General features: G+C 46.3%; 17 protein-coding genes across 17 annotated transcripts; 9 read left to right on the top strand and 8 right to left on the bottom strand. All coding sequences in view use genetic code 6, as the record gives it.

The window, feature by feature from the left end:
- Positions 1–352: 352 nt before the first annotated feature.
- On the bottom strand, positions 353–799 carry SS50377_24981 (uncharacterized protein; the record flags this gene model as incomplete). The annotated part of the gene is made up of 1 exon (XM_067908818.1): positions 353–799. One exon carries the CDS (start codon positions 797–799, stop codon positions 353–355), a length of 447 nt encoding a protein of 148 aa, XP_067763639.1.
- Positions 800–973: 174 nt separating this feature from the next.
- SS50377_24980 (Myb-like DNA-binding domain-containing protein) lies at positions 974–1,495 on the top strand (the record flags this gene model as incomplete). Its single annotated transcript, XM_067908817.1, has 1 exon — positions 974–1,495. The coding sequence occupies one exon, from the start codon at positions 974–976 to the stop codon at positions 1,493–1,495; it is 522 nt and encodes a 173-aa protein (XP_067763638.1).
- A 447-nt stretch (positions 1,496–1,942) lies between these two features.
- On the top strand, positions 1,943–2,632 carry SS50377_24979 (Cyst wall protein; the record flags this gene model as incomplete). Its single annotated transcript, XM_067908816.1, has 1 exon — positions 1,943–2,632. One exon carries the CDS (start codon positions 1,943–1,945, stop codon positions 2,630–2,632), a length of 690 nt encoding a protein of 229 aa, XP_067763637.1.
- A 695-nt stretch (positions 2,633–3,327) lies between these two features.
- SS50377_24978 (Transmembrane domain-containing protein) lies at positions 3,328–4,842 on the top strand (the record flags this gene model as incomplete). The annotated part of the gene is made up of 1 exon (XM_067908815.1): positions 3,328–4,842. The coding sequence occupies one exon, from the start codon at positions 3,328–3,330 to the stop codon at positions 4,840–4,842; it is 1,515 nt and encodes a 504-aa protein (XP_067763636.1).
- An 827-nt stretch (positions 4,843–5,669) lies between these two features.
- On the top strand, positions 5,670–6,227 carry SS50377_24977 (uncharacterized protein; the record flags this gene model as incomplete). Its single annotated transcript, XM_067908814.1, has 1 exon — positions 5,670–6,227. The coding sequence occupies one exon, from the start codon at positions 5,670–5,672 to the stop codon at positions 6,225–6,227; it is 558 nt and encodes a 185-aa protein (XP_067763635.1).
- Positions 6,228–7,566: 1,339 nt separating this feature from the next.
- SS50377_24976 (uncharacterized protein) lies at positions 7,567–7,866 on the bottom strand (the record flags this gene model as incomplete). The annotated part of the gene is made up of 1 exon (XM_067908813.1): positions 7,567–7,866. One exon carries the CDS (start codon positions 7,864–7,866, stop codon positions 7,567–7,569), a length of 300 nt encoding a protein of 99 aa, XP_067763634.1.
- A 70-nt stretch (positions 7,867–7,936) lies between these two features.
- On the bottom strand, positions 7,937–8,977 carry SS50377_24975 (Pyruvate kinase; the record flags this gene model as incomplete). Its single annotated transcript, XM_067908812.1, has 1 exon — positions 7,937–8,977. The coding sequence occupies one exon, from the start codon at positions 8,975–8,977 to the stop codon at positions 7,937–7,939; it is 1,041 nt and encodes a 346-aa protein (XP_067763633.1).
- Positions 8,978–9,626: 649 nt separating this feature from the next.
- Positions 9,627–9,893, top strand: SS50377_24974 (uncharacterized protein; the record flags this gene model as incomplete). The annotated part of the gene is made up of 1 exon (XM_067908811.1): positions 9,627–9,893. The coding sequence occupies one exon, from the start codon at positions 9,627–9,629 to the stop codon at positions 9,891–9,893; it is 267 nt and encodes an 88-aa protein (XP_067763632.1).
- A 15-nt stretch (positions 9,894–9,908) lies between these two features.
- SS50377_24973 (uncharacterized protein) lies at positions 9,909–10,157 on the bottom strand (the record flags this gene model as incomplete). Its single annotated transcript, XM_067908810.1, has 1 exon — positions 9,909–10,157. One exon carries the CDS (start codon positions 10,155–10,157, stop codon positions 9,909–9,911), a length of 249 nt encoding a protein of 82 aa, XP_067763631.1.
- Positions 10,158–10,549: 392 nt separating this feature from the next.
- Positions 10,550–13,078, top strand: SS50377_24972 (uncharacterized protein; the record flags this gene model as incomplete). Its single annotated transcript, XM_067908809.1, has 1 exon — positions 10,550–13,078. The coding sequence occupies one exon, from the start codon at positions 10,550–10,552 to the stop codon at positions 13,076–13,078; it is 2,529 nt and encodes an 842-aa protein (XP_067763630.1).
- A 17-nt stretch (positions 13,079–13,095) lies between these two features.
- On the bottom strand, positions 13,096–13,530 carry SS50377_24971 (uncharacterized protein; the record flags this gene model as incomplete). Its single annotated transcript, XM_067908808.1, has 1 exon — positions 13,096–13,530. One exon carries the CDS (start codon positions 13,528–13,530, stop codon positions 13,096–13,098), a length of 435 nt encoding a protein of 144 aa, XP_067763629.1.
- Positions 13,531–14,281: 751 nt separating this feature from the next.
- SS50377_24970 (Cysteine-rich membrane protein 2) lies at positions 14,282–14,608 on the top strand (the record flags this gene model as incomplete). Its single annotated transcript, XM_067908807.1, has 1 exon — positions 14,282–14,608. The coding sequence occupies one exon, from the start codon at positions 14,282–14,284 to the stop codon at positions 14,606–14,608; it is 327 nt and encodes a 108-aa protein (XP_067763628.1).
- A 105-nt stretch (positions 14,609–14,713) lies between these two features.
- SS50377_24969 (Iron-sulfur cluster biosynthesis protein IscU) lies at positions 14,714–15,160 on the bottom strand (the record flags this gene model as incomplete). Its single annotated transcript, XM_067908806.1, has 1 exon — positions 14,714–15,160. One exon carries the CDS (start codon positions 15,158–15,160, stop codon positions 14,714–14,716), a length of 447 nt encoding a protein of 148 aa, XP_067763627.1.
- A 671-nt stretch (positions 15,161–15,831) lies between these two features.
- On the top strand, positions 15,832–16,266 carry SS50377_24968 (uncharacterized protein; the record flags this gene model as incomplete). Its single annotated transcript, XM_067908805.1, has 1 exon — positions 15,832–16,266. One exon carries the CDS (start codon positions 15,832–15,834, stop codon positions 16,264–16,266), a length of 435 nt encoding a protein of 144 aa, XP_067763626.1.
- A 17-nt stretch (positions 16,267–16,283) lies between these two features.
- On the bottom strand, positions 16,284–18,812 carry SS50377_24967 (uncharacterized protein; the record flags this gene model as incomplete). Its single annotated transcript, XM_067908804.1, has 1 exon — positions 16,284–18,812. One exon carries the CDS (start codon positions 18,810–18,812, stop codon positions 16,284–16,286), a length of 2,529 nt encoding a protein of 842 aa, XP_067763625.1.
- A 392-nt stretch (positions 18,813–19,204) lies between these two features.
- On the top strand, positions 19,205–19,453 carry SS50377_24966 (uncharacterized protein; the record flags this gene model as incomplete). Its single annotated transcript, XM_067908803.1, has 1 exon — positions 19,205–19,453. The coding sequence occupies one exon, from the start codon at positions 19,205–19,207 to the stop codon at positions 19,451–19,453; it is 249 nt and encodes an 82-aa protein (XP_067763624.1).
- Positions 19,454–19,468: 15 nt separating this feature from the next.
- Positions 19,469–19,735, bottom strand: SS50377_24965 (uncharacterized protein; the record flags this gene model as incomplete). The annotated part of the gene is made up of 1 exon (XM_067908802.1): positions 19,469–19,735. One exon carries the CDS (start codon positions 19,733–19,735, stop codon positions 19,469–19,471), a length of 267 nt encoding a protein of 88 aa, XP_067763623.1.
- Between the last annotated feature and the right edge of the window lie 641 nt (positions 19,736–20,376).

The raw sequence follows: 20,376 nt of genomic DNA, 5'->3' as shown, positions 1-20,376 counted from the left end.
AAATATCTATCCAGACCCGCAAGAACAATTCAGCACCCTGCTAGTAGCAGCTATGAGTATATTTATAATATAGGCTATCTTTTCTGAGTTATATTTTGGTAGCTTGTATTTATAACATTAAATATTTCATCTGTACCATTAACCTGAAGTTTTATATTGAGGTCATAATGGAAAAATTATGTAGTGGGAAATATTCGATGATAAAAGTAATTCTTGGCGCTCTGAAAAGAAAGTGTGTGTAGTGCACTACTAGATGGCGCCCTAGGGTATCCGGACTCAATCTAGAGTAAATTATTAAGTTATATTCCCATTATCTTGCCATATTTTAAAAATATTTCCACTTATACTAGCGTCAACAATGTCTTTTTGAACTTAGGAGAATACTGATCGTATTGCTGCCTAAATCCTACTTGGTACGCTCAAAGTATGAGACATCCATGTCCCGAAGCAAGAGTGCCAGATACGGCAATAATTCAGGCGCTATACGGAGGCAAACTACTGAAAAAATCCCCCAGGTATCACAGTTCTTTATTTGGTCGAGTAACATAGGCAACCATTCGCTATTATAAGAGTCTGCTTGACCTGTGCAGGTTCTATCAGAAGATACAGTAACCTTTGTATGGCGACGCCGTAGCTATGCAACAATGCTGTGCTGATACGGTTGGTTATAAATGCGCTCAAGCGTAGCCGTTTTCAAATTACATTCAGATGCAAAAGCTGCTAGGCCGTAAACAGTATCTCTCAGGAGTAAGTAAGTTGAAGTTCTACTCTAGCAGTACATATAGAGATGACCAGGCATGTTAGATGGTACCATGAAACAACCAATCCGAACTCCAAACGCTCATGCGGATACAGGACAGAGTATCGAATTTAGCACCCTTAATATGTAATTAGATATCAAAGTATACGTATACTTTGTTTTAGGGCACCCACAGTATGATAATTATTATAATATAAATCTTCCGCTCTCTAAATGTCCTTCTTTGAGAGCTTTGTGTTCGATCGGGACCTCGTAGAAAAGAGCCCGGTCATAGAAATCCAGATGCCCACCATAACAATGGACAAATCTGACATGCTCTTGCAGCCGTACAGCGAGAACAAGATTTTCTTCGACGCGAAAACGTTCACCTTCCGGACCTAGGCGAACATAATCTACCCGTGGTGCCCGATCTAGAACTACCTGCTCCGGGTTCTGGTGGAGCACTTCAACTGCACCAACTGGGCACAGGTCGCCAGCCTCATCAACCGGCAGTGCCCATCCGCGCAGCAGCTGAGCCCGAAGCAATGCCACCAGCGCTGGCACAGAGTCTGCCGCCCGGGACTGATCAAGGGGAAATGGAGCGTAGAGGAGGACCTGCGCCTGTACGAGTTGCTGCAGAAGCACCCTAGCAAGCGCGATTTCAAGCGAGTGGTGCAGGCGCTCGCCGGCCGCAGCGATACGCAGATCCACTACCGCATCCGGAAGCTCTACCCGCAGTACTTTAACCTGCAGTGAGAGTTGGCCGGTGCGGAATTTGCGATTGGAGGCGAAGTACCGCGGCAAGATGGACGATTCTGAAGCCTGCGCGGCGACCAATTCGGCTCTCTTTGCTCGTGGTCATAGTGACTCGCCGATAAAATTCAGATCGGGCCAGTTCCGGCGCGGGAAAATAGCACATGCATGTCTGGGAAACCGTGCAATGGATACATTTTCATATTAAAATATGCATATATGATATTATATAATTTAGAATTAGGTGCATTTCCCTCATTTATTCATATTGAAAAAATTATTATTAAGTGAAAACAATTATTTTAAGCTGGTTATGATAATACCCATAGTACCTGAAATTATCATGTAGTATTTTAAGTAGTAACAATTAGTAATTTATCTAAATGTACTAATATGTATTTTCTTATATACTTCTATCCTACGCGCCCCTACTAGGCTTCCCTTCCCTCAATGATTTCCATCCTGGCAGTCCTCACACAGCGCCAAGCGCTTGACGCCATCTACGCGGCCAACGGCGGTGCGAGCTGGAAAGGCTCCGTCGGCTGGAACACCAGCGCCTCTGTGTGCGCCTGGGCCGGCGTAACCTGCAATTCCCAGGGCTACATCGTGGGGCTCGACCTTAGCGGCTTCGGGCTCACGGGCCAGCTCGCCGATGTTTTTGATTCGTTCCCAGTCCTGAAGTCCCTGTATATGAACGACCAAAAGATGAATACTGCCATTCCTGCCTCATTCTGTACTCTCAGAAGCCTCCAGTACCTCCAGGCCAACAATGCTGGCATCACTGGTGCTATCCCACAGTGCATCTGCAACCTGGCCTTTGTCCAGTTCGTCTACATGAGCGACAACGACATCACCGGCACTATCCCTACTTGCATGGGCAACCTGCTCTTCCTCAAGGAGCTCCACTTAGCCTGCAACCAGCTTACCGGCACCATCCCCACCGGCTTCGTCGCCCTCAAGTTCCTCATCGAGGTTCACGTTCAATGCAACGCCGACCTCAGCTGCGAGTCCGGCCTCGCCACCAGACCCAACTTCATCTTCAAGTGTGGCCTCGAGAACTGCGATGACTGCGTCATCCCCGACACCAACTGCCCGCCCAGCGTCATCGTCCCCGACTGCGGCGTCTACGTTAGACAGTGAGCCATTTTATTTGATTGTATATTTTCTTAACTGACATAAAATAACAACGTAGAGTGAGTAAAAATAATTAGTTCGAATAGGAGAAAGTGCCTTTTTAAAATAAATGTTACTCGAAATAAAAATAGTTTCACTTACATGCAAGGTAACAGTAGTACATTTTTGAATATTCTTAAATTATATAAATTAATGACGACTTTTTCTGCAGTTTAGTATAATGCCTAGATTTATTAATATGATAATATTGATGATGAATCATAGCTTAAATACAAGATTATATTCTTAAGTTATATCATCCCGCATGCAACACTAGCAACATTAAAGGTTTTATGCGCACTGTATGCAAAGATAAGTTCTAACTTTTGTATGACATAATATCCGGTTATCCCAGTCATATCCAGAAAAAATTAGTTTACAAACAACACATTATGTATTATTCTCTAATTATCGTAATTTAATTACTTACTAAGGCCCTAGACAAACATCACAAATATTCATTTTTATTTATATAAATTTAAATATTATATAGTGTATAATATACGTACTTATTTTAGTTATTATTAATATATTGTGAGTTACTTTTATGATTGTGTTTATTCTGCTATAGTATATAATTATTAATCGATAATAAGTGATTTAATAATTTACAGTTAAATTATTATTAAGGGCATTTATACATATTATAGTAGTCTGTTAAAATGGCAACACTCGAATGTCCTCCAGTTATTATTAAATTGGCGAAACCTGAAGATTTAGTAGTTTAAAAATTTATCCCAAATCTATATTCTTATGTATTACCACTTGCTCTAGGTTTTATACTATAAAAACTTTAGATGATGATATCAATCAGTTTTTAGATTTATTATTACCCAGCTGAAGCTATTTTAAACAATATTCCTTTTTAAACTGCATTTTATATTTTTTGTGTAGCTCTCCCTTCAGCTTTTCAATATAATCTTTCAGCCAGAACATTAATCTTATAAATAGATGATAATTTAGACGAACGCAGAAGCTTACTTTCCGCATATTATTTTACTACAGTAGGATTTGTTCTCTTATTGCTTATATCAATCGGATCTTGGAGTACTGTTTAAGCTGATATGTTTTCTATTATTGCGGATTATAAATTATCTTATATTCTTTATAGTATTTTTGGCCCATTATTTACAGCTCTTAACATCTCCATGATTTAAAGATATCTTATGGAATAGAGAGTTATAATAGCATTTTGTTCATCTATAGTGAATACGCTCTTATGTCTAGCAATCGAGCAATTATTATATGTTTTCACATTTTCATAGCGTGAAACAAAGGGAAACATGAACTGCTTCGTAGCTTATTTAATAAGTAACATTTTGTGCATTGTTTGGCAAGTTGCTCTAGTTCTTGGCCATACGCTATATGGCTTCAAGGTCAGAAATGTCCAAGTCTTAGAGTTCAAGGAAATGTATTAAATAACGAAAATCAAAATAAAACAGTAGCTGACTATTCTCTTTATTAGTATGCCAAAATTTTTCATTGACATTACCCTCCCAATCGCTATTTTAGCATCTTACACGTCAATTTAGAAAAGTTTTTCATCCAGTCAGCTCATTTTCCAAGCGTCGTGCGATCTCTACGTTTATTACTTTATTTTCAGCATCGTATAGGCAATTCCAATGGCATTTTCGCGCGCTCATTTTGTCTTTGCAACTGCAGCTTTGAAGTACAACAAATTCGCTCTTAACAAACAGATGATGTACAAAACGATCATACACGCGATGGTCGTCACAGGCGTTCCTGCGGCCCTCCTCTTCGCGTTCGCGCGGGAGTTTTGCCTCATTTTCATTCCCACCTGGGAGAATAAGGAGTTCGAGTTGTACTTCGACGCTGAGGAGAAGCTGTACCAGTTTTCAGCGGTGCTGGCGCTTGTTTTGTTCACGCTTGATATCATCCCGCAGGTCGTCACGAACTACCTCGTAGCCGACCAGGAGTACCTACTAGTGTACATCCAGGCAATTATCAAGATCGTCGTCATGAGCCTGAGCATTGCAACGATTTCGAGCGAGGTCGGCGACAAGGCGGACTACCTGTACGTCATAATGTACACGGAGGGCGCTAGCGTGCTCGTGAGCGTTGTATACATTGTGCTGATCGAGATCAAATTTGCGCTTGTGTACAAGAAGAGGGAGAAAGTGGTTAAGAGCAGCAAGTCGAAAAGCAAGGGCAAGTGATTGGTTTTAGGCTTTTGGGATTGAAATCCATTATAGCATATAAGCAGTTGCTTAACTATTTTGTGAGATGCAAAACCGTGACAGCTGGCGAAGCTGAAATGAGTGCTCGGCACTCATGCGGGCTAGAGCAAAATGCTGCGGGCGATTGGTGACATTGCTCACATCGAAATGGAGGAATTTGGCTCACGTGGATATCGAATCACCGTCGTGCCACGTTAAAAGCAGTTTCTACGTTAAAATTTATAATATAATATATATAATTTTAGATAATTTTCTAGGCGCAAAACATTACATAAACCGTTTTCGGAGTGGTGTGTTTCATTTATTTTGTGGCTGGCGCGATACGTATAAGGCTCTATGGTGGGGGCGACAACCTAAACTTCTGCAGAGCGCAAGCTGCGACGCGTTCTCCAGATAATATTGTGTTTTGGCATAGAATACTTAACTATAAAAACATTTAAAAATGAAATATGACGAATAGTGAAAATACATTATGCGTTATAATACAAATTAGGTTAGTTAATAATTTCACCAAAGTTTTGGCCTGGAATATGCCTATCTACCTATTATATTGATAATAATTCTTTCTACAATAATCGTAAAACACACTTATTTTTTATGTAGACTGTATATACAAGAAGAAAAAACTCCTAGTAACGGATTATTATATTACTTATTGAATGGAATTATCTTAACTAGTATATAGATATCATTAATATGACATATACATATATTAGACTAAGTAGAATAATTACTATCTACTTATTTATTTTACTAATACATATAGGCCACTACTAATAGTAATTCTAGTACGAGGTATTTTAGTAATGCCGATCCAAAATTTTGTACAGAGGATAAACCAAGCGGACAGGAAACAGTACGTGTACGATCTATCGGCGCTCGATTCAGACCAGATTGAGTCGCTTCTGTCTTACTACGGCTATCCCAGCGACATCCAAAACCCCCACTACACCATTTTCGCCTAGCTGCTCCACGAGCTAAGCTCGCTGTGCTGCGAGGTCCAAGCTCTCACACCCCCGCTTACGATATCTTACTCCGACGACGCGCGGAAAATTATCGTCGTAGACCAGGAGTACTGCAGCGGAAGCGCCGCCGTCATGACGCACAGCACCAAGAGGAAGGTCATGGGCATGAGCCTAGGGCCCGTGATGCTGGACTTTGACAGCTCCTCCATCCTCAACATAGACGGCCAGGTGGTGTTTACGAACTTTTACACCGTCTTGGAGGCCGTCCTCAGCGGGAAGGGAAGCCAGGAGGCGACGGAAGACAGCAGCGACGCGTGCGACATAGAAGATCGCACGGCCCGCCAGCATCAGGATCTGCACATGAACCTGGACTTCAAGCTGGAGGTCTCGTGCAACTGAGTTATGGTCTGGCCAATTGAGCTACATAGTGAGACGAGTTATTAGCGTAGATTGTATTGTATTAAACCGTTTACTCTACACTATGAGTGTGGTCGCAATGATAGAATATGTGCATATGCACACTGAGCTACTGTAGATATTTTGCTGTCCAGGTAGTGGATATTATGCAAACAGTAGCCCACCTTCCAGAAGATAGTATATACCAATTGCTGCCAGATAGTCAACTAGTCACACTACACAAATCGTCTTCAAAGGTTACATGTAGATAATCCTAAAAATAATTTCTTATATAGTAAAAATGTATAGTTAAACTTTATGATTAATAGTTGATGTGATATTTTATTTTCAACTATATAGTATTATCAAATTCCACTGGAAATCTTATTTTAATGCAAATGAATTAAATTTTTAATAATCACTGAAATATCTATATTTAAATAAGAAATAAAATATATGTTTAGAAAAAATAAGTTTAACTATTTTTTCTATGAAACCATTTTTCTTCCCATTGAAAGTTGCAGTTTTCTATATAAATGTATAATATTGTGTTATAGATAAATATTATCCTATAGATTAATTATAAATACAAGTAACTTAAGTAAATAAATTTTTATTAAACCAAATTAAATTATTTAGATATTTTTATATCCAAAACTGAACTTATGCCGAGAATCATTATAATAGTGATTTTTTTAATTTTATTACGATGAATATATTACTTTTATTTCTAATTAGGTGTAGGCTTATTATTAAAATAAATGTTCATAGTAGAAGATTTATGTAAACAAAACATTAACTATGAAAATAAAATTAGTTATATATATATATATATAGGACGTATTTATTGAAAATACTAAAATTACATAATTCCATATTATATTAAATATTAACGTATTACTTTATTTTGATAGTTTATTTAATATATTAATTACTATAAAGAAATATATCATAATAAAAAAGTATTATAGGTTTTCATTTGATTTACTAATAACTGAAAACAAAATACAAAATTTGAATCTTTTATATTAATTAAGAATCAATCATTATCGAGTTTATATTTTTCAAAATGGATCTTTTTCTCATACCAGAATCTCACAATAATTCTTCAGACGCAAAATAAATAAGTGTATTTTAGTATAAAACACTTAGAATGCATACCAATATGGCCAGCCAGCTTATCCGGATAGCCGCCAAGATTCTGATTCTGTGGAAGGAGCTCACGCAGCAGCAGAGCGCAGATACCTTCGCCTTCAAGTACGACCTCGACATACTGATGTGCTCGCAGATGACCTTGCAGGCCACCGGGGTATTTCTGCTGTACTTCTACTTCTACAAGGACTCAGTTCTGGGCAAGAAGCTGATTTAGGGGTGCTTCAGCCTGGAGATTCTCAACATCGATACCATGGTGACCATATACGAGCACCACTCCCACCCGATCTCGGTGTTCTGCTAGCTCTACCGCTTCTTGGTCTGGTGGCAGGCGCTCTTCATTTTTATCCTCAAGTTCGCAGACCTAATCAGCGCCTGAGGTCCGGCCAGCAAGGGCAGAGCAAGTGAGCATGCAGCGCTTCATCGGGGCTGGGTTGGTTTTCCTGGCGGCAGAATTAACCCGCCTCGTGCGTGAGCCTTCGCCGCCCATACCGAAATTGGGTCGGGTATATCGTCGCTCGAACAGCATCTGCCGCGAGGGACACGATAAAATGATAGAATCACTTGAAGAGAGGGGCGTCGGGGTTCATGGTGGCGCCGGTGGCGAGGATGGCCTTCTTGAGCCAGCTGATGGTGTTGGCGGAGTTGAGCCCGGAGGCGCACTCGCCGGTCACGAGGATACCGTCGCAGCCGTCGTAGATGGCGTTGGCGATGTCGGACATTTCGGCGATGGTGGGGGTCTCGAGCTCTATGAGGGACTCGAGGTGCTGCGTGGCGCAGACGATCTTGACGTTGTGCTGGCGGCAGACGTCGGTGATGTACTTCTGGAGGTAGTTCACACGGCAGAGCTTCGTCTCGACGGCGAGGTCGCCACGGGCGATGAGCATGATCTCGCACTCCTTGCAGATCTCGTGGAGGTCGAGGACGGCGGTGGGCTTCTCGATCTTGGGCATGACCTTGGCGCGGCCGTTGATGATCTTCTTGGCGGCGCGAACGTCGTCGGCGGTCTGGATGAAGGAAAGCATGATGCACTCAATGCCGATGGCGCAGGCGTTCTCGATGCACTCGACATCGCGGGGGGAGGTGGTGCTCAGGGGGAGCACGCGGGCAGGAAGAGCGACACCCTTTCTATCGGAGATGGTGCCCTCGCGGACTACCTTGGTGACGATTTCTCTGATACCGGCAGCGTTGGTGTGGTTCTTGGTGCACTCGACGACGACGATACCGTCATTGATGAGGATGGCGTCGCCGACCTGGCAGACGTCAAAGAACTCGGGGTGGGGGAGGTACACGCGGGTGTTGTCACCGTCGAGTGGGGACTCATCGAGGATGAAGGACTGGCCCTTCACGACCTGCTGCGGGCCGCCTGCGAACTTGTTGATTCTGAGCTTGGGGCCCTGGATGTCGCCGAAAATGTGGACCTTACGCCCGGCAATCTTCTCGGCCTCCTTGATGTTGTTGTAGTACTCGGTGTGGTCAGCGCAGGTGCCGTGGGAGAAGTTGATACGGATGGTGGTGATGCCCTGGTTGATGAGCTCGGCAATAACCTTGGGGTCCTTGCAGGAAGGACCGAGCGTGCAGAACATGTTGCATTCTTACATATGAAGGAGTGGTAAATAATAATTTTATTTTATATAAGTTATAATATATTATATTTATCTTATTAGTTATTTGGAATTGTTTCATTAATAATTATAATTACTCTCAGATATTTATTTGATCACAATTATATATTGTAAATAAGATATTTGCAATTAAAAAATAAGTAAATATGTCCTATATACGTTGAATAAATAATAATTTAATAGCTAATTACAAAATATGAACAATTAGGAGAATATTATTTCCTAATAGCTAGTTTTGATGTGGAAAGTTATTAACATTATGCTTAATTATAACCAAATAATAAGTATAATGATTTACCCATTAATTCCTCCAATATTCTCAGTTTCTATGTTTCATCAGGTTGATAGAAGCGTAATAAAAGAGTATGATACATAAATATGTTATAACAATCTATACACTTTTTCTATTATTATAAACCATTATAATAAGTTTATGAGCTTTTTCATACTAATTTACAATATTTTATATTATTTTATATATTAAAAGTATTTTATACCAAACTAAATAGAAAATGCAATTTTAATATTTCGCAATATTTAAATATTGTAATATTAAATAAATCCGAATTTTGACAACTTTCCTTTACAAAATACGGAATAAATACATTATATAACGCTTAAGAAAATGGGAGCCGCAGTTTCGCAACTGCACGACGACATCATAGGCGACATCAACGAGGCGAGGCGCGTCACGGTAGCCATCGCTCCCCCTGTGCTAGACAACACCATTTCCCAGCGCAGCCTGATAAGCCGCACCGTTGACCAACGGCAGATGCAAAGCGGCGCCCTCTCGCAGAGCGCGGACGAGAAGAGAATCTCCCACCGGCGCCTGGAGAGCGTGCTGGGCTCGATGCAGCATGCCAGCTCGGACAACATCCTGAGCTTCAAGTGAGTGTTCAAAAACCCGTCACACAAGGCGCCTGGCCAGTCGGCGGAGCAGGCCGCACGCCCGCTGGCACCGGCCCTGCGCCGCGGTCATGCCGTGCAGCCGGCGAATCCTGGGGACCGAGACCCCCGTGGCGTCCGAGATGTAGACCAGCGAGTACCGGCGGACCACCTCCCGGAAGGCCGCGTCCAGCAGCTTCGCGTCGGCGTGCAGGAGGACGGGGAGCGTGCCCGTGCGCGCGGCGATGAATTCCAGCAGCGGCCTGTGCATTTTTCCGGGCCACATAGGCTAGTTTCCTGGCAGAATACCCTTTTAGTATAGGCGAAAACCTATTTTCCTGCCGGACGATTCTGGATTACCTGGTACATTACTCGCATTCGGAGCGGACCGGCAGCGCCGTGCTGGCGTCCGAGCCGGCGAGGGCAAAAGGTGCAGGGCTGGGCTGGGTCCAGACAGACTAGGGTGCAGCGGGAGGCCGCGAGTGAGGTTAAAAGATAACTCCGCAGGCGCACGGCAGCGGTATACATAATTGGGATCGTCAGAATAAATTTATCAGCATTTAGTTAGCCAGGGATAAATCCTCATCACTGGGGGAGCGGAAGCCCAAATTCAATTTCGCGGCGGTCGCCTATATATATAAAAGCGGGCTGTTTAGCGCAAAAATGCAGACGCTCGACGACCTGTTTCTGACGCTGTTCACGGACCCCGCGCTCGCGGACTACCGCGCCCATCTGTCGCAGGTGCACGCAGCGTTCGCGGGCCAGCAGAAGCAGCTAGCGACCCTCCTGGGCACGCTCGAGGACAAGCAGCAGCTCCTCGCGGCCGCCCAGCAGCAGTCGTCCGTGCTCATCGGCCAGGCGAAGGACCGGGAGATCCGCATCTTCCAGCTCCAGAAGTCGCTCGAGAACGCGATCTCGCAGGAGGAGGCGATGGGCCTCAAGCGCAAAATCGTCGAGTTCTACGAGGCGAACCAGGCGTACAAGGAGCGCTTGTCCCGCCAGGCTGGTGGCCAGGAGGCGGTGCAGCGGCTGCTCTCCGAGAATGAGGCCCTCCGCGCCGACAACGCGCGGCTCATGGCCCAGGACCCCGCGGAGCTGCAGCGGCTCCGCGACATGCTGGGGGCCCAACAACTGGAGACCCGCCGCCTCCAGCATCAGCTGGCGCAGCCCATGCAGGACGACTTCGACGAGCCCCTTGCGGTTCCGGCCGCCCCCGAGCCATCGGCTGGCTTCGAGCAGGCCCCGGTGCGCGCCCTTAGGGAGTTCGGTCCCCTCTTCGTGCAGTGCCGCACGCTACAGCCGTTCCTTGCGGAGCCCAGCGTCCACCAGTTTGCCGCGGCGTACCGCCAGGGCGACGTCCAAGCGCTGGTATCCCTGGAGGAGGAAGCCACTCGCGCTGCAAGTCAGGCTGCTGAAAATCTGGACGGCAGGTTCACGGCGGCAGAGCGCACCCTGGCCGCCATGGGAGAGCTACCGGGAAGCGACGTTACCAGCCTCTGCTACCTGGCAGGCCTGGCCGTGGCCGACGGGCGCCGCGAGCTCCTGGAGGTGCTTCGGTTGGAGGCGCTGCTTTCCCGCATCCAGCGCAGCGCGCCAGGGTCACCCTCCACCCCGCGTAGCACCCTCTTCACGACGACAAGCTTCCTAGCAGACCTCGGCACCTTCGTGGCGCAGAACCTTGACAAGGCTGGGGCCTGCCGCGACGCGGGTTTCAAAGAAGCCTACGCCACCCTGCGCAGCGTGTTCGAGCAGTTTCCGTCGGACACCACCTCGAGCCTGGAAGCGGAGGCCCTGCAGGCGGAATATAGGGCGCTCCTGGACCGCGCATCCGCATTGGCCGCCGTGGTGGCGGTGCGCTAGCCGGTGGTGATCACGGACCAGCTGAAGGCAGGCATGGCCGAGTTTGTGCAAGAGAACCTCGCTCAGTACGCTAAGCTGCCGGCCGGGACCGGGGCTGCGGACGAGTTCTACCTCGTACAACTCGCGGTGGCGCAGGACTGCTACACCGAGCAGAGCCTGCGAACGTACCAGGCGCTGGTAGAGCAGTAGGCGCCCCCGCCGCCCGCAAGGCTGCAGCCGCTCTTCCGGAAGACCCAGCCGATGCCGCTCCCCAAACCGAAGCTCCAGTTCCCGCGCCTGCTGGAGGTGGACCTCGCGGAGCCGAACATGCGGCGCCTGTACAGTGACTTGTACGCCCAGGTCTGCTCCGCTGAACGCCAGGTCTAGCTACTCCGGGGCGTGGTGAAGACGGACGAGGAGCGTGGCTCCCTCCAGCGCTTCATCGACGTGTGGTACCAGTTCGGTGCCAGGATCGCCGAGCGCTACGACACCCCTCTGACAGATGACGAGGTTGCCAGCGAGGTCAGCGCACTGCGGCCCTACGAGGCCCTCCTAATTCAGACGCACGACGTCTTGTACGACGCCGTGCGCAAGGACCCGGATAGCATCAAATACGCTGCCAAGTTTGTGTCTGCATACCGTGAGATGGAGTGGCAGGCTGCCTCTGAAGTGCGCAAGCTTTAGGACCCGAAACCTCTCCCCCCGAAGAAGCCATTTACGCTTCAGCCGTTACCATCAAGCTCCCAGATCCCAGAGCCCTTTTTGCAAGTCGTGGAGAGCGACCAGGGAGATTCTGCGGCAAGAGAGCCGCGCAAGAAGAAATCTGCGCGCAAAAAAAGGTCACTACAGGCCGAGCTTAGCGACCTCATCGCCTCTAAGAAGGCCCTGGAGCCCATCGGCCTGCGCGACGATACCCCCGAAGCCTTCAACCTGCCAGAGCCCCACGTCGTCCCTGCTGAGGTTATGGATGCGCCACAGGCAGTAGCAACCATTGCACATTCCACCTTGGAGCAGGATTTCCAGGCGGATGACCTGCTGGTGCAGACGGCCATCATGACCATAGTGAATAACCCGGAGCCGGATGTGCTCCACTCTCCGGTGTCCGAGGTAATATCCCAGCTCCCGGCTTCCCAGTACGCGGAGATAGAGCCCGTCACGACCCCTCGCACTGCCATCCAGCACGAGCGCTCCCCGTCGCCAGAAGTATTTGAGGTTGGAAATAGTATCGAGATGTAGCCCGTCACGCAGGAGCTTGACACCGGGTTCGGATTTCAGGATGCCCCGCAACCCGAACCTAATGATGATTTCTAGATAGGCGGAGGGGACTTGGACTTCGGGGATATAGACTTCTGACTGAGAGACACTAAACTTCACTTCCGCGCGGCGATTACCGCCAGACTTCCATCACGCTGCCGGTGCTGACTTTACATGATCCCGTGATTGCACTACCGCACCATGCTCCGTAGGATCGGAGCGCTGCGGTAGGGGGTGCGCTTGGTAGCTTCTCCAAAGCCGGCAATGCGAAACAGGTCATCAGTAAAGAACGGTTCCTCATCCTCCTCTTTATCTGGCTTCTGTACTCTAGTTTTGGGTGTCTCTGATGCTTGTCGTAGCTTCTCGTCCATGGTGTCCTGCTGCGCAGTGAGCAGGGTCTGGTACTTGTGTGTTTTCTTCCCATACCACTAATACTGAGGCAGTAGGGAACGCACCTCACCAGCTTCTACCTATATAAAGTTAATATTCATGCTCTGCTTCATATAATTCCGGTCCTGGTTGAAAGCGAATTCAAAGCGGCTCTGCGCCATTCTGGAGGGGAGGGATTCTTAATTGTTTTTAAATAATATAGTGGTCGAAAACGGCGCGTCAGCTCCGAATCCGGGCTGCCTGCTGTATGAGGTGGATGAGAACGGCTATAATCTACAAAGAATTATTGTTTTAAAAAAGATGAGATTCTAATCTAGCCGCAGATTTATTAGAGAAAGCAAGTTGATTATTTATAATGAGAGTAGATCGTCATATAAGTAATAAGGTTAACTTATAATCTAACTTATAGTTTATAAAACATAATAAGCAGTTTTTATTATATATTTATTATATTTTATATAATTAATATGAAGAAAAAACTAATAAATATTTAAGATAATTATAATTTCAAATAAAATTAGAATATCCTTTGCATATACTTTATACTTAAAAGGTTTTAATTATGCATTCTGTTAGTTAAATATGAAATTTAGGTATATTTTGGAATTCACGAAAAATATCATGAAATATTATTATTTTTAATTAGGATTTGGTTCTTAATTTAGTAAAATTTTATAATAACATATTCTTATTTAAAATAATCCATCATAAACCTATAAAATTATTCAAACAAATTATATTAATTTAAATTATAAGCAGAATTATATATTACTTCTTAATATCAAATACCAATTATTAAGGAAATGTGTAATTCTATAATTCATTTTAATTTTTATGTTTCTTTAATTGTTGTTTACATTATTTATAATAAATGTTATAAATATAATAATACTAAATAATATTAAAATAAAAATGACATGTAGCCCTTCTTACGGATAATATTGTGATTCTGATAACAATGCACTACTATGTGATATGAAAAATATTATTTTCCCATGTAACTGTGGATTATCAGTATAGAACTGTGCAGTATGTAATAGTATTGGATGTAGACTTTGCCTTCTCGGTTATGAACCTTAGATTGGAAAAGGTTGCCTTAAATTAGCTGATGATAAATTTGAAATATCAGGAGTTATTTTAGGATGCCTCTTAGGTATTGTGATATTGTTAATAACCATATTGGTCACAGTTAAAATTTCACTACGAAAAAGAAAAAGTAACCATATAAGATTGGTATGACATACTTGTATAATCTAATGTACAATTTCTGCGTGATTTTACTAAAAAAAATTTTTTAAATTATGAATCCTTTAAATAATTATAATACATAAAAATCATGTTAAATCAATGGCACCCACACTCATGGCTAGCACAGTTTTCACCTTATTTCTTTTAATTTTTTGATTCAAAATCCTTAATTGCCTCCTTAATTGCTTCTTCTGCTAGTAGAGAGCAGTGGAGCTTAACAGGTGGTAAACTAAGCTTTTTGCTGATATCTGTGTTTAGCAGCTTCTTAGCATCTTCTACAGTTTTTCCTTGAACCAACTCGGTTGCGTAACTGGAACTGGCAACAGCTGCACCACACCCAAAAGTCTTAAACTTTGCATCAGTGATTTTATTATTTTCAATTTTAATTTGGAGCTGCATCACATCACCGCAATTTACATTACCAACAATTCCTGTACCTACAAGAGCTGATGATTCATCCATCGTACCTACATTTTATGGTTTGAGTGCATGCTACATAGCTAAATCAGAATACTATTAATTACGCTAAGGAATAGTAAGCATTCAATGGGAAGTGGAATTAGTATATATACAGTTTATATATATAATAATGGTAATATTTAGTATTGTATGGTTATACAATATTTTGTATATTTTGTTATTAGTAAAATTATAAATAATACATGATTAGATGCAATAAAGAATATATAATATTATATAATATACATACTAATATTAGATTACAGAATTAATATATGTATATATATGTTTAGATTTTCAAATTGGTGGTAAACAAAAATGAATGGAATTTTAATACTTCAACTATATTTCTATGTTACGTTGTGCCAATTTAATTAAATTTAAATTATTCCTTTCTTTATTTCAGTTATTTGATAAGAAGCTATCCTACTGTATTCTCAAATAACACTAGTTTGTATATCAATCTTTCAATTATTTAATGTTATTAATAATATAATAATATTAATATATTAAGAGTAGATAGAATATTCTTGTAATAATATAAACGTCAGATTTAGTGTATAAAGATTGTCAAGTTATGGGTAATTCATGATTCTTTAGGTAAAGTGAATAGTTTAAAATAGTTTTAATTAATTTTTCTTTCTCTATAGATATTATCATCCACCTCATACAGCAGGCAGCCCGGATTCGGAGCTGACGCGCCGTTTTCGACCACTATATTATTTAAAAACAATTAAGAATCCCTCCCCTCCAGAATGGCGCAGAGCCGCTTTGAATTCGCTTTCAACCAGGACCGGAATTATATGAAGCAGAGCATGAATATTAACTTTATATAGGTAGAAGCTGGTGAGGTGCGTTCCCTACTGCCTCAGTATTAGTGGTATGGGAAGAAAACACACAAGTACCAGACCCTGCTCACTGCGCAGCAGGACACCATGGACGAGAAGCTACGACAAGCATCAGAGACACCCAAAACTAGAGTACAGAAGCCAGATAAAGAGGAGGATGAGGAACCGTTCTTTACTGATGACCTGTTTCGCATTGCCGGCTTTGGAGAAGCTACCAAGCGCACCCCCTACCGCAGCGCTCCGATCCTACGGAGCATGGTGCGGTAGTGCAATCACGGGATCATGTAAAGTCAGCACCGGCAGCGTGATGGAAGTCTGGCGGTAATCGCCGCGCGGAAGTGAAGTTTAGTGTCTCTCAGTCAGAAGTCTATATCCCCGAAGTCCAAGTCCCCTCCGCCTATCTAGAAATCATCATTAGGTTCGGGTTGCGGGGCATCCTGAAATCCGAACCCGGTGTCAAGCTCCTGCGTGACGGGCTACATCTCGATACTATTTCCAACCTCAAATACTTCTGGCGACGGGGAGCGCTCGTGCTGGATGGCAGTGCGAGGGGTCGTGACGGGCTCTATCTCCGCGTACTGGGAAGCCGGGAGCTGGGATATTACCTCGGACACCGGAGAGTGGAGCACATCCGGCTCCGGGTTATTCACTATGGTCATGATGGCCGTCTGCACCAGCAGGTCATCCGCCTGGAAATCCTGCTCCAAGGTGGAATGTGCAATGGTTGCTACTGCCTGTGGCGCATCCATAACCTCAGCAGGGACGACGTGGGGCTCTGGCAGGTTGAAGGCTTCGGGGGTATCGTCGCGCAGGCCGATGGGCTCCAGGGCCTTCTTAGAGGCGATGAGGTCGCTAAGCTCGGCCTGTAGTGACCTTTTTTTGCGCGCAGATTTCTTCTTGCGCGGCTCTCTTGCCGCAGAATCTCCCTGGTCGCTCTCCACGACTTGCAAAAAGGGCTCTGGGATCTGGGAGCTTGATGGTAACGGCTGAAGCGTAAATGGCTTCTTCGGGGGGAGAGGTTTCGGGTCCTAAAGCTTGCGCACTTCAGAGGCAGCCTGCCACTCCATCTCACGGTATGCAGACACAAACTTGGCAGCGTATTTGATGCTATCCGGGTCCTTGCGCACGGCGTCGTACAAGACGTCGTGCGTCTGAATTAGGAGGGCCTCGTAGGGCCGCAGTGCGCTGACCTCGCTGGCAACCTCGTCATCTGTCAGAGGGGTGTCGTAGCGCTCGGCGATCCTGGCACCGAACTGGTACCACACGTCGATGAAGCGCTGGAGGGAGCCACGCTCCTCGTCCGTCTTCACCACGCCCCGGAGTAGCTAGACCTGGCGTTCAGCGGAGCAGACCTGGGCGTACAAGTCACTGTACAGGCGCCGCATGTTCGGCTCCGCGAGGTCCACCTCCAGCAGGCGCGGGAACTGGAGCTTCGGTTTGGGGAGCGGCATCGGCTGGGTCTTCCGGAAGAGCGGCTGCAGCCTTGCGGGCGGCGGGGGCGCCTACTGCTCTACCAGCGCCTGGTACGTTCGCAGGCTCTGCTCGGTGTAGCAGTCCTGCGCCACCGCGAGTTGTACGAGGTAGAACTCGTCCGCAGCCCCGGTCCCGGCCGGCAGCTTAGCGTACTGAGCGAGGTTCTCTTGCACAAACTCGGCCATGCCTGCCTTCAGCTGGTCCGTGATCACCACCGGCTAGCGCACCGCCACCACGGCGGCCAATGCGGATGCGCGGTCCAGGAGCGCCCTATATTCCGCCTGCAGGGCCTCCGCTTCCAGGCTCGAGGTGGTGTCCGACGGAAACTGCTCGAACACGCTGCGCAGGGTGGCGTAGGCTTCTTTGAAACCCGCGTCGCGGCAGGCCCCAGCCTTGTCAAGGTTCTGCGCCACGAAGGTGCCGAGGTCTGCTAGGAAGCTTGTCGTCGTGAAGAGGGTGCTACGCGGGGTGGAGGGTGACCCTGGCGCGCTGCGCTGGATGCGGGAAAGCAGCGCCTCCAACCGAAGCACCTCCAGGAGCTCGCGGCGCCCGTCGGCCACGGCCAGGCCTGCCAGGTAGCAGAGGCTGGTAACGTCGCTTCCCGGTAGCTCTCCTATGGCGGCCAGGGTGCGCTCTGCCGCCGTGAACCTGCCGTCCAGATTTTCAGCAGCCTGACTTGCAGCGCGAGTGGCTTCCTCCTCCAGGGATACCAGCGCTTGGACGTCGCCCTGGCGGTACGCCGCGGCAAACTGGTGGACGCTGGGCTCCGCAAGGAACGGCTGTAGCGTGCGGCACTGCACGAAGAGGGGACCGAACTCCCTAAGGGCGCGCACCGGGGCCTGCTCGAAGCCAGCCGATGGCTCGGGGGCGGCCGGAACCGCAAGGGGCTCGTCGAAGTCGTCCTGCATGGGCTGCGCCAGCTGATGCTGGAGGCGGCGGGTCTCCAGTTGTTGGGCCCCCAGCATGTCGCGGAGCCGCTGCAGCTCCGCGGGGTCCTGGGCCATGAGCCGCGCGTTGTCGGCGCGGAGGGCCTCATTCTCGGAGAGCAGCCGCTGCACCGCCTCCTGGCCACCAGCCTGGCGGGACAAGCGCTCCTTGTACGCCTGGTTCGCCTCGTAGAACTCGACGATTTTGCGCTTGAGGCCCATCGCCTCCTCCTGCGAGATCGCGTTCTCGAGCGACTTCTGGAGCTGGAAGATGCGGATCTCCCGGTCCTTCGCCTGGCCGATGAGCACGGACGACTGCTGCTGGGCGGCCGCGAGGAGCTGCTGCTTGTCCTCGAGCGTGCCCAGGAGGGTCGCTAGCTGCTTCTGCTGGCCCGCGAACGCTGCGTGCACCTGCGACAGATGGGCGCGGTAGTCCGCGAGCGCGGGGTCCGTGAACAGCGTCAGAAACAGGTCGTCGAGCGTCTGCATTTTTGCGCTAAACAGCCCGCTTTTATATATATAGGCGACCGCCGCGAAATTGAATTTGGGCTTCCGCTCCCCCAGTGATGAGGATTTATCCCTGGCTAACTAAATGCTGATAAATTTATTCTGACGATCCCAATTATGTATACCGCTGCCGTGCGCCTGCGGAGTTATCTTTTAACCTCACTCGCGGCCTCCCGCTGCACCCTAGTCTGTCTGGACCCAGCCCAGCCCTGCACCTTTTGCCCTCGCCGGCTCGGACGCCAGCACGGCGCTGCCGGTCCGCTCCGAATGCGAGTAATGTACCAGGTAATCCAGAATCGTCCGGCAGGAAAATAGGTTTTCGCCTATACTAAAAGGGTATTCTGCCAGGAAACTAGCCTATGTGGCCCGGAAAAATGCACAGGCCGCTGCTGGAATTCATCGCCGCGCGCACGGGCACGCTCCCCGTCCTCCTGCACGCCGACGCGAAGCTGCTGGACGCGGCCTTCCGGGAGGTGGTCCGCCGGTACTCGCTGGTCTACATCTCGGACGCCACGGGGGTCTCGGTCCCCAGGATTCGCCGGCTGCACGGCATGACCGCGGCGCAGGGCCGGTGCCAGCGGGCGTGCGGCCTGCTCCGCCGACTGGCCAGGCGCCTTGTGTGACGGGTTTTTGAACACTCACTTGAAGCTCAGGATGTTGTCCGAGCTGGCATGCTGCATCGAGCCCAGCACGCTCTCCAGGCGCCGGTGGGAGATTCTCTTCTCGTCCGCGCTCTGCGAGAGGGCGCCGCTTTGCATCTGCCGTTGGTCAACGGTGCGGCTTATCAGGCTGCGCTGGGAAATGGTGTTGTCTAGCACAGGGGGAGCGATGGCTACCGTGACGCGCCTCGCCTCGTTGATGTCGCCTATGATGTCGTCGTGCAGTTGCGAAACTGCGGCTCCCATTTTATATTTTATATTTGATATATTACTAAATATTATTAATAAATCGATAAATAAGTATCACAAACATATGCCTATTCCATTTTAAACAAAGTATATATATATATATATATATATATATGATTATTTGGCCTATTTTTCTGGGTTGTTATTATATAAATCACTCTTAGAACAAATTTGATCTGTATGTAAAAATTATACATCCTAGTAATTTATTAAATTTGCTAAAGTTTGAAATCCATATATTAATTATTATAGTATAAGATTTATAATTAAATATTAATAATACAATTTACATTAACACATGACGGTAAAATAACTTTATTATTAAAAAAGTATTATTATATTTTAAATCTAATATAGCTCAAATTATCATTTAAAGAATAATTTTGAATTTACATCATCTTAAATATAAAAATATAGTATTATAAAAATTGAATAAATAATTTATAGATATAGAATTTCAAGTCTTACTTCTGGTAAAATTTATTTTATTGATTTTTGCTAAGGAGGACTCTCCAAAGAAACTTTTATTATACTTTAATTTATAAGTTATATGTGATTCTGATAGCAAAATACAAAATTTTGTTAAGAAGAGTTAATTAAATTTGATTTTAAAAGAGGTAGATCCTCAAACATGATTA

The sequence above is a fragment of the Spironucleus salmonicida genome, chromosome 5 (genome assembly GCF_000497125.1).
Source record: "Spironucleus salmonicida strain ATCC 50377 chromosome 5, whole genome shotgun sequence".
Classification (NCBI taxonomy): domain Eukaryota; phylum Fornicata; order Diplomonadida; family Hexamitidae; genus Spironucleus; species Spironucleus salmonicida.
Note: the sequence above shows the minus strand (reverse complement) of the source record. Positions and strands in the feature narration are given on the sequence as shown.